General features: G+C 42.3%; 1 protein-coding gene across 34 annotated transcripts in view; it reads left to right on the forward strand.

Annotated features, from left to right (window-relative positions):
- Spats2l (spermatogenesis associated, serine-rich 2-like) overlaps nucleotides 1–13,920 on the forward strand; it is a 173,678-nt gene that overhangs the window by 122,548 nt on the left and 37,210 nt on the right. For 17 of the 34 annotated variants that reach the window (XM_087566164.1, XM_087566165.1, XM_087566160.1 and 14 more), the window contains 2 exon segments: nucleotides 5,648–5,854; nucleotides 7,148–7,283. In XM_087566164.1, coding sequence (XP_087422290.1) covers nucleotides 5,648–5,854; nucleotides 7,148–7,283 — 343 coding nt within the window. 34 annotated transcript variants of the gene reach the window in all.

Genomic DNA, 13,920 nt, shown 5'->3' on the forward strand with positions numbered 1-13,920 from the left:
ATTAATCTCATTGTTTTTTAAAAACTGATCATTTCTTAAGGTAATTTGTAATTCACTTACTATAAATATTTAAGAACACTAAGATCAGATACCAAAGAATTATATTTGTATGTAGTTCTCAATTATATTACTGGTCATCATGTCGTGCTGTTATATTTATTTAAGTGCTTTTAAGAGAGTGTACCGTGCTTTGAGTGACACAGACATTAAGAACTTTAAACCTAATTTTATAACAACAATGTTATGCTTTGTTTATTGACTTTTCCAGATAGAACTACTCCAGCCATTAAGCATGATCAGATAATGTGCTATATTGGAATCATCTCTGGGATAGATTCTGAACTCATTTTAATGGGTTAAAATAATTACTGTAGGGCTGCTGTCTTTACTACATTCCTTGAGGTTAGATTTAAATTGTCTGTGTACTTCCTATTGTCTTCTTATGAAAGCATCAAATTTACACACACACACACACACACACACACACACACACACACGCACGCACACACACACACAACCCTAAAAGCTAGAGAAAAGAAGGTTTTGAAAATTTAAAATTTGATTACAAACAAGGTTGTTCATACATTGTGAAGAATCCTATAATGCAAGCCCATGTGTCTGTACTGGCAGCAGTGGGTAAGTAAAGCTGCCCTGTGTGCGGGTCATATTCATGAAGGAGCACAATGTCTATTGAAAGGACACTGCTGTGACAAACTGGCACCCCGACCTTGTAATCCTTACCACAATCTCTATTTTGTTTAATTTTTATACTTAGAGAAACTCAAAGTGGTGGATATGATATAATACCAACAATCACATTAAACATAAGTGGACTAAAATTCAATTAAAAAGTGGATAGTGATGGAATAAATGAGAAAACCCAGATATATGTGATTCTTGTGAAAGGCAAAGATAGAAGCAGATAAAAATAGACTGTAGCAAAGCCACATTGTGCAAAGAACCAAGTACAGTCGATCGGTATGGCAGCATTAGCACTGATTGCAATACAAGAAACGCTGACAGAGCCATTTTATAGCAACACATAAGTCAGTATGTCAACAAGAGTTCACAATTCTAAAATTAATTACAGAGCTTCAAAATCTATGAAACAGCATTGATAGAACTAAAAAAGATAACAAATCCATAATAATTGTAGACTTTTAATGCTATTTTCTTACTAATCGGTGAGACAATTAAACATCAGTAAGAGTTTAAGTTTAATCAATACTATGGACTAACTTGATTCCTAGAACCATATACTCAGCATTTCAAGAACATCTGGCATTTTCAACAAAATAGACTAATGAATAGGCCATAAAGTAAGTCTATAGATATGATTTCAATACTATTATGAGATATCCACCAGAGAAGACTACACAGACAGAGGTTCAAGCCAATACAGTCTTTATTAGCCAGCCAGGTGTTCAAGGCCTAAGTGCAGTCCTAAGCCTTTCTAGGGATGGGCATTTAAGCACAAAAATCAAATCTTGGGTTGGCACACCTCAGTCAGCAAGAACAGTTAGCCAGAAGCAGAACTATAGAAGCCAAAGCAAGGTTAATGCATTTAGGGTGTTTCCCAGAACTACTAACTTGATGGATTAGGGCTTCAGTCTCATTTTGGCAGGGCTTCCTGCCTATGCATATGCTGGGTTCTAAACCTGAATGTTCTTCCATTATGGCATGAGTTGTGCTAAGATCTGGGGGCCCTATTCTATCTTATTTTCCCCATATTCTATTATGGTAACAAATATTTGGGAATTGAAAAAAATCTAAATTTTACATACCAAAGCAAAAGAAGTCTAAAATTACCTAGAAATAAATATTTCTAAGATATTGATATTTATGACCCCCAAACTAAAACAATATCAAGATAATTTTAAAGGTTCAAATAAATGATGTGGTATATCATGTTTAAGGATCAACAGATTCAATAATGATAAGAGACCAGCCTCTCCTCAAATTGATTTATAGATTGAGTACTAATTCAACTAAAATTCTGCCAGATTTTTTTATTGAAATATACAAACTGATTCTTAGATTTATATTGGAATGCAAAGACCTGTGACAGACAAAATAACCTTTAAAATAAAATAGATCAAAGCCGGAGGACATACATTATCTAATTCTAAGACTTCTTATCTAAATACAGTGAGCAGGGAAAGACAAATACATCAGCGGATACAACAGAGCCCAGAAACCAAAGCACATAAATAATCAGTTGATTTCCAGCAGGGATGCTGAGGCCTCTTGGGGGAAGAAGGTGGCCTCAGACCCACTAAGCTCTTTCACTCTTATTTTAGCATTTTCCAGTTTACATCTTAGAGTCAAGCGCAGGGAGATGTGACTTACTTGTGCTGTATATAAAAGTCAGAGCTAGCACATCAGGGCCTCATGTGAAGTGTCTGTCGAGCCTACTTAAATCAGACAGCCAAATGAGTCTCAGTGAGTCACGTGCTAGCTGTATTAAGATCTGCTAAGTATTTTTGGTTTTTAAAAAGGGTTCTGGTAAGTGCGAAATTCAAACCACAAAAGTTTCTGGGAGCATCATTAAGATAAATACCTGGAAGAGAATTAAATAAAAACATGTACAGTTTTTAACTGAAATCTGAACAAATTGGCTCTTTCCAGAAATAACATTTCTTTCCAAGATGTCACAATATGGGGGTGTTAAAGGCACAGAGACGCCTACCGGACTAGGCACCCTGTCGTTGGAATGGCGCTAGACATGCAGAGCACTGAGGTACTGGTACATAGTCCACTCATTCAGTGTTTGCCATGTAGCAGTACATAGCAAGCACATGATGATCGGCGAGACATGTTCCACTCTGTCACCACCTTCACGCAGACGAAGCCAGATGGCAATAAATGCCCTCTCAAACTAGCAGTGACCGAGCCCTGAGACCCAGCCGTCTCTTTGCTTCTTACAGCTTACTAACCACATTAAAAGGTATCAGGCGATTTCAGTTGGGTAATAGATCTAAATCGGCGTATCTAAATTATGATCATTTCAACATGTAATGAAAATGTATTTATTTGTGCTATGCTGAAGATCCAACCCAGGGGCCTTGCATATTCCAGACAAGTACCACACCACTAGGCTATACCTTCCAGTCTCAATATTTAAAGATCTTTAAAAGTAGTACGCCAAGCCTACAAGACATCAGTGTATGCTTCATATAGATAGCACTTCTCATCTCTATTTGAATAAGCCACATTTTAGTGAATCAGTAGCCACAGGTGGGGAATGACCACCTTCCTGACAGTGTCAGATGCTGAAAGAGAATCATCGTGTCTGGGAAAAGAACTCCCATAATTGTGTTACTAGAAGTCCAGGACTTGTGGTCAAAACGAACATCATTCTGTATAATTCTCTGAGAGAACCCCAGAGTTTCACCACATTTAGAGATGAACCTGCCTAGCCAGTGTACAAATATATGCAAGTGTTTTTTGAGAATTGTAAATACTCCCAATGTTCAATGATTCCTCCAATAATGACTTTTTCAGAAGGCAAAAATATTGCTATTCAAATTTCTCAATAAATATTTGCAAGATGAGTAGTGGAATGAATCAGTAGCTCACATATTATTCTCTGACACGCAGACAAAATATTTTTAGCTCCCAGGTTAATGAGCTCATGTTTATGTACATGCTTGTCTCCTGTTTAAAATTCATTTGTATCTTAACTGAATAATTTTCGTTCTTCTACCTAAGGTCATTATTTACATCAAGCTATCCATCCCCATATTTTCAAGGCTGCAACTAATTTACTATGCCATGCTGAATTTCTAATCCTGAGCTTATAATCGCTCATCAAAACTGAATTTCACCTGTGATTTAGGAAGGGACTGAGTTGGAACCAGTTTGGATCTAGTCAGTGTTTCAGCACAGGGGTTTACAAACTCATCGTCAGGTGGGTCTCCCACCTCCACTCCGGCACCACGACCTGGGGTGCAGAACACTGGGCCCACTGCTCGCTTAGAATCTTGGGAGACAGTCCTTAGGAATTGGTGTGTGGACAGTACCGAAGGACAGTCATTTCACACATAAATTTGGCAACCACGGTCATCATACAGTATAGTTCCACATCAGGGTGACTGATGATGAAATCACACATTATCATTTCAATCAGTCATTACGGGAAGAAGTGCTACTTACGATGTGTATTTACGTACTCACTGCCTTTTCTGTTCACTTCATGCTATACTGTAATTTCCCTTTCAATAAAGGGTCTTTGCTCAGGAAAGTTCCCTTGACGTAATAGGTTATGAATGATGGATTCTACTAGAGTCAAATTATATTTATCATAAATGAGCTAACGTCTAAAATCAAATTATCTAGAACCCAGATTGCATTCTCTCACACTTTCCCTTGGTTTCTGTAATGTTTGTGACAGTGTCGGGAAAGGTGTGCCTTGTTTCTTTCCTTTTCTTTCCTGTGAAATCATTTTAAGTGTACTTTAACTCAATCACAGTTCTGCAGAAAGCTATTGAACCAGACACAAGTACTGGAGCTTAGAAAGTGAATCTGACTGGGCGTCTGCCCTCTAGGAGGTCACAGCCGCAGCCAGGCAGTGGTGAGAGACAGGCGTAGAAGCCTGTGTTAAATGTAATCTATGAAGGCAACCAGGAGCAGAGAGAAGCAGCGGGAGGGTAGATAACTGGCTGAGAAGGGAGGGCAAGGCTGGGCTTCATGGAGAAGCTTGTATGCATATGAGGCAGGGAAACGTAAGAACGTTCCCACAAGGCTGTCCAGGATATAGGGAAGCTCAGAATTTATGGTCTTCTAAATCGAAAAGCATTCTTTCCACTAAACACAGTTTTCTCCATGAACCTGGTCTTCAGAAGCTCACAGGCCACCATTTTTTTTTCCATACTAGACGTCCCATGGTGAAATCTAAAGAGATTTCCTTTGTAGGCCCTGAGATACCTTTTAGTTCACACCAGCAATAACCACACAGGAACCCACCTTTAAACGATGCCAAAAGCAGTGGGCTGCTAATTTATTGTCACACCTATTAAAGCTCTAGGGAAAACCTAATGCTTGGATTTTAAATATAGTTGAGATATTACCATGATGTTTCCTGATTTAATCCCTCCATAAACTAGATGAAATGATTATAGTACCTGTTGTCACTTCATTCTTGCCCGATCTCCAGTCCTTCTGCCTTCATTAATTCGGGATGAAATACCACAAAGCATAAATGGAGATGGGGGAGGGCTTCATGTTTATGGCTTCAATATGAACTCACATTGAAAGATGCCCAAGGTTTTGCTGGAATGGGAGAAAAAGGGGAGGTGGTCAGTCATAGTCATCTCTTGCACGCGTGTTAATAACGTTGCCAGGTAGTTACAAGTGAGGAAGTAGGGCTCAGAGATATTAAATAGCTCGTCCATATCTCTCTGCATGCAGTTGCCAGAGCCCACACAAGCCCAGGTCTTCTGACTCTAAATGCAAGGCCCTCTCTGCAGTCACCTCAACTCTTCTGGGGATTCTATTAAAACAGTTCCTTCAGTGTTTCTCGGTGAAAGGCATTGTTGCCAGCCTATAAATAAAAACCAGGAATAATCTTGCCATTCATTCTCCACCATTTCGCCATCAGTGTTTTAACTTTATCCCTTCACAGCCATTATTTGGTGTTCTCTTACAGAAGGCAGCAGACTACTGCAGCAGAAAATGTCCTTAGATGGGAACCCCAAAGCTATTCATGGACCATCAGAGAGGTCAGATGGCCTACAGTGGTCAGCTGGGCAGCCTTGTAACCCAAGCAAGCCTAAGGCAAAAACATCTCCTGTTAAGTCCAATGCCCCTGCAGCTCATCTTGAAATAAAGCCAGATGAGCTGGCAAAGAAAAGAGGTAAAGTGGTTTCTTTTGCGCAAATGATTCAACATATTCTGCACACACATAAAAATGCCAGGATGGCAGAACTTTCTAGAATGAAAAATGCTGCTTACCAAAGGGAGTCATGCGTGCAATTGAATTTCTCCCTTTTTCCCCTACCATCCACTTAGATGGAAAACGGAAGGCAGATGCAATCCTGCCATGTCAAAGGTCTTGGAGTATCAAAGGTGGAGTCGCCTCCCCTTCTCTGCCCCTATGTGGATGGATGAGTGCTTGCCTACCTCAGTCAGTTACAAAGCAAGTGTTAGCGCAGGACGGAGTAGTGCCTCCCAGGCATATGAAATCTGGGCCTGTTCTGGTAAAGACAAATCTGTAGCCTGGTAGACCTTCCTTGAGAGATGGTCTTCCCTATGTGAACACACATCTGTATTAGAACTTTCAGACAGCCCAAACACTGAACAGTTTTTCCATTTGACACACTGGATTTTCATTTTTTCAAACCTTGGTGTCTTTGAATGGTAATTAGCCTTACAAACAAAAAGGCTAAAATCACTTCTTTGCTGATTCCAAGACGAAATAGTGCCCTTCTGATTCAGCCTCAGTTGTATTTGATTTCCTTGGCTCTGGCTTGACACACTCGTTCCATTTTCTTGAGGGAGATTTTCTTCTTCTAAGAAACGTGTTCTTGTTGAGATAAGGACAGTCTGTCTGCCATGCAGGCTCTCTGCCTTTGGTGAGCGTTATGGGAAACGGGAAACGGAGAAGGAGAGATGGCTACCCAAAGAGATGGCTGTGCAAAGAGCTGCTTTACTGCTGAGGCTGTAATTACAGGCCTGGCTCAGGGCTCTGGTGGGGAGCCAGTATACCTGGCACTCACAGCCCGTCCTCTCTAGCCCGTTGGCTTCTCTCTATGTCATTTTCCTGCTCCAAAATCTCTGCTGGCTTTGAAGCATGTGCAGTGGTGTTAACAGAGGGAGCCAGCGGCACAAATGGCCTTTATATTGGAAGAGACTTCAGTTTATGGCAGAACATAATGAGCAGAGGCTCGTTCTGAAGAGCAAAACAACAGGTGTGCTGTATGTGGCCCAGCCAGCGTCCCCTCCCCCTCCCCCAGCCCCGTGAAGATGCACTGTTCTGGGGCTGGGGGTTACTGAACAACCCATTCCCTCTTAACAAAGTTTCTCCCCTGGAAAACAAAGGCCAGGCCAGGTCTGTGTGGGGGGAGTTGCTTGCCTTGTTTTATTTAAGCTCATAAATAAAAGACAGAGTGGTCATGCTCACTTTTATTTTTCCTGGCATCGATTTTAGGTCCAAATATTGAGAAATCGGTGAAGGATCTGCAGCGCTGCACTGTTTCTCTGACGAGATACCGAGTCATGATCAAGGAAGAGGTGGACAGTTCTGTGAAGAAGATCAAAGCAGCTTTTGCTGAGCTACACAACTGGTGAGTGCTCTGGCCCACAACTGTAAATCCACAGCATCTGGGCTCTCCCTGCAGTCTGTAAGAAAAATATCAGATGGAAAAAGTTGTTTATTTGATACGTCAACATCACAGAGCAGCCCTCTCGCTGACTTTTGTAAAGTTCTGCAAACGGGAACATATATCTTGGGAACGAAAAAGAAAAGGTATTTATTTGAATAAGAACTCTGACAGTGTTCATAACTCACTGAAAGTTGAAGTTGGCCTAATAGCACATCAAGAATACAGAATAAAGCCTGAACCAAGGCAGGGAAGAGAAACCTTACATGGTACTGGTACCCATGAAAGGCTAGTAACATGAGAGCAAGTAATGTTACCATTGTTATCATTAAATTTCCCCAGCAAAAGGAAACATCCAGTGACTTTAGTAATAGAACTCCGTTCTTGACATAAACAGGGTGGCTATGATGGCTATGACAGAAGTGGCCAAGGAAAAAAGGATCACTTTTGGCTCACAGAGAGCACAGGCCACCACAGCAGGGGCTTGGAACTATGGCCACAGGAGCTTGAAGCAGCTGGCCACCTTGAGTCCATATTTGGAGAGCTGAGTCCATGAGGGGATGTGGGCCGCTGCCCAGGGTGCCTTCTCCTTTGTATTCATAGTGGGTCCAGGTCCCCAGCCCATGGATGGTGCTGACTGACACACAGTGGGCCTTCCCACCTCAGTTCATCTAAGCTACATAATCTCTCACAGGCATGACCAGAGGCTTGTCTCCTCAGCCATTCAAGGCCCCGACCTGTCAGCTTGACAGTGATTAGTGCTCACAATCACAGAGGTACCCTCATACTGCCTACCTCACTGAACTTCACAGTGTACTCAGTACATCTGCTTTCCTTCTTCCAACAAAGAAATGGTGCCCTGACACATTTCAGGTGTTGCCCTCCCCTCCCTGTTGGTTTTAATGAAAAACATTTCTCTGAGGCCTGGACATTTTCTTGTCTACAGAATTAAGGTGAAATATTTATTATTATATAGTTATTATAATGGGAAAAAATGCTGTGTATCACTAAAGACTCAGCTTTAAATGAGAAAAGCCATACTAAAGACAAAGGAGAAGTTCATAAATGAAATATATCAATATTCCAGAAGATTCACTCAGGCAAAATCTTCTAAGTCAAATTATATTATCATATTATCAGAATCCAGTCTCTTTCCTCCCTCTTACTTTCTTCCTCCCTCCCTCCCTCCCTCTCTTTCTCTTTCAGTATCTCCTCAGTATTGCTTACCTCATTCTTAGACAGACACTTCTGTGACAGCAGATACTCTCTTCTTGGCTTCTCCATAAGCCTTGTCCCCTGAGGGCTAGGCAGTAGTTCTGGGGGGTGGGGGGGATTGCAAAAGCTAATTTTCCTTGGCTGGTTCTGGTTGCATGTAAGTCTTTGTAAAATGATTACTATGGCAAGAGAACTGGTCTCCTCACTGTCTGTTCAAAGTCAAATGTTTCCCACAGAGTGAGCAGTGGGGTGACTCCCAACTCAAACCCACAAGCTGAGACTTGAAAAGCCAGTTATCCAGCCCAAAATCTAGGTGCTCACACCAAAAGAAACAACCCAACCATGGTGCCCAGGGAAATTGTCCCTGATGTTGCCTTGACTTCTCCTGACATTAGAATGTGACCTTATTTTCTGCATATTTTTCCATTCCAAGTCCTTGCTTTGACACCGATGTGCTTTTTAACAGAAACTGTGGAGTTGTAAAAACTAAGGATTAAGCTTCACACTGACTTAATCTAAAATTCATGAATTTTAAGCCATCTGCTACATACAAGATCCCATGGGTGCAGAAGACACCAGGTACCTGACAGGAAACTGTCTCCTTCAGTCACGGCTCAGTCCCTACAGGTCCTCTGAGAGAAGCACATGACCCGTGACCTTCACCCAGCCATGGCACCCACAGGGCTTTCCTCTTGACCACACTGTAGCTAAATTGTTCATAGCGACTCCTAGGACACGTGTGAGAACTAAGGCAAAGATGTTGTACTATTGAAGATGAGAATTCTTAGTCATTTCTAGTTATGTTTCTAGTCTCTCCTTAAGTCAGTTGTCCTGTTATGTCTAGAGCCAGGGGCGGCAGAGTTTACCTGGAAAGGGCCAGCTATAAATCTATTAAGCATCCCAGACATACTGTCACTCAGCTTTGCCTGTGTGTCTAAAAACAGACTCAGACAATGCATCAAGACACCAGGGCAAGGGTGGCTCCTAGTTGTATTTACCAGCGCGGCTTTCAGGGGGTTGGGTCTCCATTGAAGAACTCTGTGCCCCATTCATAGAGTAAATACTTCCTATGCTGGATAGCGCTTCTCCTTGTGATGCCTTCCATTCAGTGACTCAAGCACTAGCTGACCAAGTGTAGCAGTGACCTCAAACCACCCCTCTTCCAGCTGCTAAACCTGCTTTTTATTTACTTAATAATTCTGAGTATCAGTAAACAGCACATGGCTCTCAAGCCATCTGGAAATTGACAACGGATTCTTTGAGCTTTTTACTCCTCATCAACGGTGAAAGTGTAGACAGGGAAAGCCAGCACCCACGGAAGTTGCGTGGGATTTCTCTGCTCCACATCCCCCTTGCACTTGGACCTGAGTGGGAGATGAGTTTTCCATGAGACTTGCCAGGCTCCAAAGTCACCCACAAGACAAAAAGGGCACTCTCCTTCCAAACCAAGGAAGAAAGTATGTGGTTCAACCCTTTGCTATATGTGGCAGCTACCAAGTAAACTCCAGCACTTCTTTTCTGACCAAACCCTTAATAAGAATGATCCCACAACAATTGTGTGCTGATTTAAAAATAAAACCAAATCACCCTTTTAAACAGAACTGTTTATATGCATTTCGACCAAGAAGAAAGCTTTGCCTCTACTCCAAATAAACCTTCTGCTCAGGCAAGACTTAAATAAAGCTTCACTCTTGTTTCCTAAAGGGTGGATCTTAGGAATTTCATTACTTATGAAAAATACCAGGCCACAGAAGATGGGTTTCCCTGTCGACAGGGAAATCACATACCACAGGCAAAGGAGGGAGTTGTGCATCTAGTGCCACCAGTGGCAAACCTTGGCTCAACCACAGGGGGTTGTAGCTTTGGAACACATGGGCCATGTCCTCTGCATTTCCAAAAACATTGCTCATTCTAAACCAGTAATTAACTCATGTGACCCTCATGGCATGAGTCTGTGAGTCCCACTCCTAAGTCCCCTCTCCGGTCCTTACTGTGGATCACCCAGTTCTCCTAGCTCCCAAGTACTCTGGAGGGAAGGGCATTGTGTCCTTTAGGAATAAATAGAGCCTCTCACATAAAACATTAAGAAAACATTCACTTTTCCACTTTCCGCCACAGTGCCAACTTAAGGACATGAGTCCTGCTTGACTACAGTCTACCAAAACTCCCGATGAGGTTCATGGGAGATGTGATGTTAAGAAGCTAGGAGAAAGTGGCTGGTGCACATCCTCCAGGCTTACTAAGAACACACCAGGGCCAAGTGAGCTGGGTACTTATCCTTCCCAAGCAGGCCGTGAGGAACACTTGCTCAATACAGTTACTGAAGAAAACCACTAAGTAGCTAAAATATAACCCTGGCGTTTCACCAGGACAGGGTCACATGCGGCTAACTGGTCATGGGTAGGGCATTATCATCTTCTCAGAAAGAACTAGGGATCTAGGCAAGTAACCAAGATGACATAGTCCTCTCCCACTTCATCTGAACAAGAACATAAAAAGTCACATCAGGAACTAATGTGGAGCAGCTGGCTTCTCTGCTGTACAATTGGCCTCCTACCACAGCTGGGAAATACTCATTCTTTGCGATCATAGCTGCCAGATTTAATTGCTTTGTGTGCAGACTAGTCTAGCTTCTCATCGCAAACCCAGTGTATGTGTGTCCAAGCTTATTATGAAGGCTTAAAATGAGCAATAAAACATGAAATTGAAAAAACATTGAGGAAGTATAATAATACTCAATATTTTTTTGCCATATGCTAGGAGAGAAAGTCTCCCAAAATAGAGCTATAAAAATCCTGTTAGGTGCTATTGTCAATTTAACATCTAATTAAGAGCACTCTTAAGGAAGATGGAAGCTGGTTGGAAGCCAGCAAAGTAGTGTGTGTATTCGTCAGGGTGGGTGGGGGTGCTAACGAGGTTGTAGAGATTGAGGCACAGAGGGAGCAATCATTTTGAGCTATTTTATTCTAACTAAAAAAAGGCCAGTCATGGCACATGTTTTGTAGCAAGGGGTCACACTGGCCCTGTGTCTTATCTTTTGGTTTGGTTTGGTTGCCGAAGTAGGGCTATAGTCATTACCTTTCTCATTGCTGTGGCCAAAATAGCACAAGAAGCTCCTTAAGGAATGAATGGTTTGTTTCGGTTCACTCCATCATAGTGGGAAAGGCAAGACGTCAAAGCAGCTGGTCGCATTACCTGTGCAGTCAGGAAGCAGAGAGCTGACGTAGGTAGGTTAGGCTGTAAAGCCTCAAGACCCGCCCCCGATGGCCTACTTCCTCCCACAAAGCTCCACCTCCAGAAAGTTTCACAACCTCCCAAAATGGTGCCACCAGGGGAGAACCAAGTGTTCAGACCTATGATCCTAGGAAGACCTTTCATGTTCAAACCACAGCAGGGGCTGTGTCTAGGCCAGGCTAAACCTGGAGATGAGACATGAGTCCCAGCACTTGCACACGTCCCCTTTCTCTGCCACTTTTAACTCATTTCTTCCTCCTCTATCTCTTTTCCTTCCTCACAGCAAGGGTCCCTCCTGTGGCTCTCTTCAGGTCAGAGATCCATCCTCACTGTGACACTCTACTGAAGAGGTTACCGTGGTATCCTCATATCCCTTTTCTTCTTTTTATTCATTGATGCTTCCTGGTCTATCACAGTTCATGACCTCATCCTCATTGTGAAGATGGGTTCCACACCCAAGCTGACATACTTGAATATAACAGATGCTCTCTAGAGATTCTGTCCCTTAATCAAAAGAGGACTTCTAGTGTGAGAATCCCAAGTTGAAGAACTAGCTATTTTAAGATAAGTTTATCTTTTACCCACACACCTGAAACCCCCCTTACCTGCTGCTGAGGCCTTGCTGGTGGCTAAGCAAAGCCTTTCTGCACAATTATCACACTGGTTGGCAGGGTGGCCACATGTCAACCAGATACTATCTCTTTGACATTTTAAATGCTACCATCTTCTCTGGGATGTGCGCCTGAGGAGGACTCCTAACAGGAAGCAGCTGGAGAGGGTCGAGTCTCGGAACCACCTTATTCCCAGGGTTGATCCTTGCATGCCCAGATAGCACAAAATTACCACAGTGTACGTCCTCTGAGCCACTCGAGGCTGAAGCCAAGCAGAACTGTTTTTCTGCTTCAGGAGGTTTACCGTGCAGAACAGTTCTTCTCTTTGGGTTGGTGACAAACCCTCCCTATCACCGTGTGCACACACTCATCCTTTCTTGACACCTTTGCACTGTTCTTGTGCAATGCCTAGAATTGCACCCAATGCTGAGATTATGGTTTTTCTGTGCTCATTTTGTTTTTCATTGTTTTCTTTATAAATAACTTAGTATCTATCTACTGAGAAACAGTGTCTATGAATTAGTAGTTGCTTTTATACCAAACCCTTGTGCATATAGTTTAAACACCCTTAGGGCTTCTTGGCCATCCCTTACAAAGGCAGCACCCCAAACTTACTTCTGTGATCCAAGAAATCTATATCATTTGATTGGTTGGTTGGTTGGTTGGTTGGTTGGTTGGTTGGTTGGTTGGATGGATGGATGGATGGATGGATGGATGGATGGATGGTTGGTTGGTTGGTTGGTTAGTTGTTTGGTTGATTGGTTGGTTGGTTGGCTGGCTGGTTGGATGGATGGATGGATGTCTGGCTGGCTGGCTGGCTGGTTGGTTGGTTGGTTGGTTTGAGGTAGTAATCTAATTACAATTTGATTTTAAAGAACTGAAAATGCATCACACCCTAAAATTAGCAGACTCAAAGTCTGTACACCTCAGTGAACGTCTACACAGTCAGGCTAGCTAGCCTGAAGAAATTGTGGAACTTCACCCCATATTTTACACTCTCAGTATTGATTGTATTTATATACATTTGTTCACCAAGAGAAAATCCAGACTGAGTTAGAACTAGAAAAATACTCAGCTTTCCTCATTCATGACTCAGGTGTCGATTATCTCTCCATAGCCCTTCCTCTTCATGCAATTTGCACCCCTTTTTGTTTCTGTTTCTTATGTTATACTGAGTCCACAAGTTATACTGAGTCCACATGTTATACTGAATCCACATGTTATACTGAATCCACATATTATACTGAATCCACGTATTATACTGTACACACATGTTACACACTTGCTTACATATATACAATTGTCTTATCACTAGAGTCTGCATGTAAGGGGGAACATGGTGGTTTTCTTTCTGAGATTCTGTACTCTTGATGAATGTTATATATTCTAAATCTAATGCATTTGACATGGCTCCAGGAATGAACCTGAGTGAAGCAACAAGGAAGTGAAGAAAACTAAAGACACAGGCAGATACACAGACAGAAAACTGGGATCGGGTGGACTAGACTCTCCAGAAAAACCCACCATGTCTGGAACTCAGT

The sequence above is a fragment of the Rattus norvegicus genome, chromosome 9 (assembly GCF_021556685.1).
Source record: "Rattus norvegicus strain SHRSP/BbbUtx chromosome 9, alternate assembly SHRSP_T2T, whole genome shotgun sequence".
Lineage (NCBI taxonomy): Eukaryota > Metazoa > Chordata > Mammalia > Rodentia > Muridae > Rattus > Rattus norvegicus.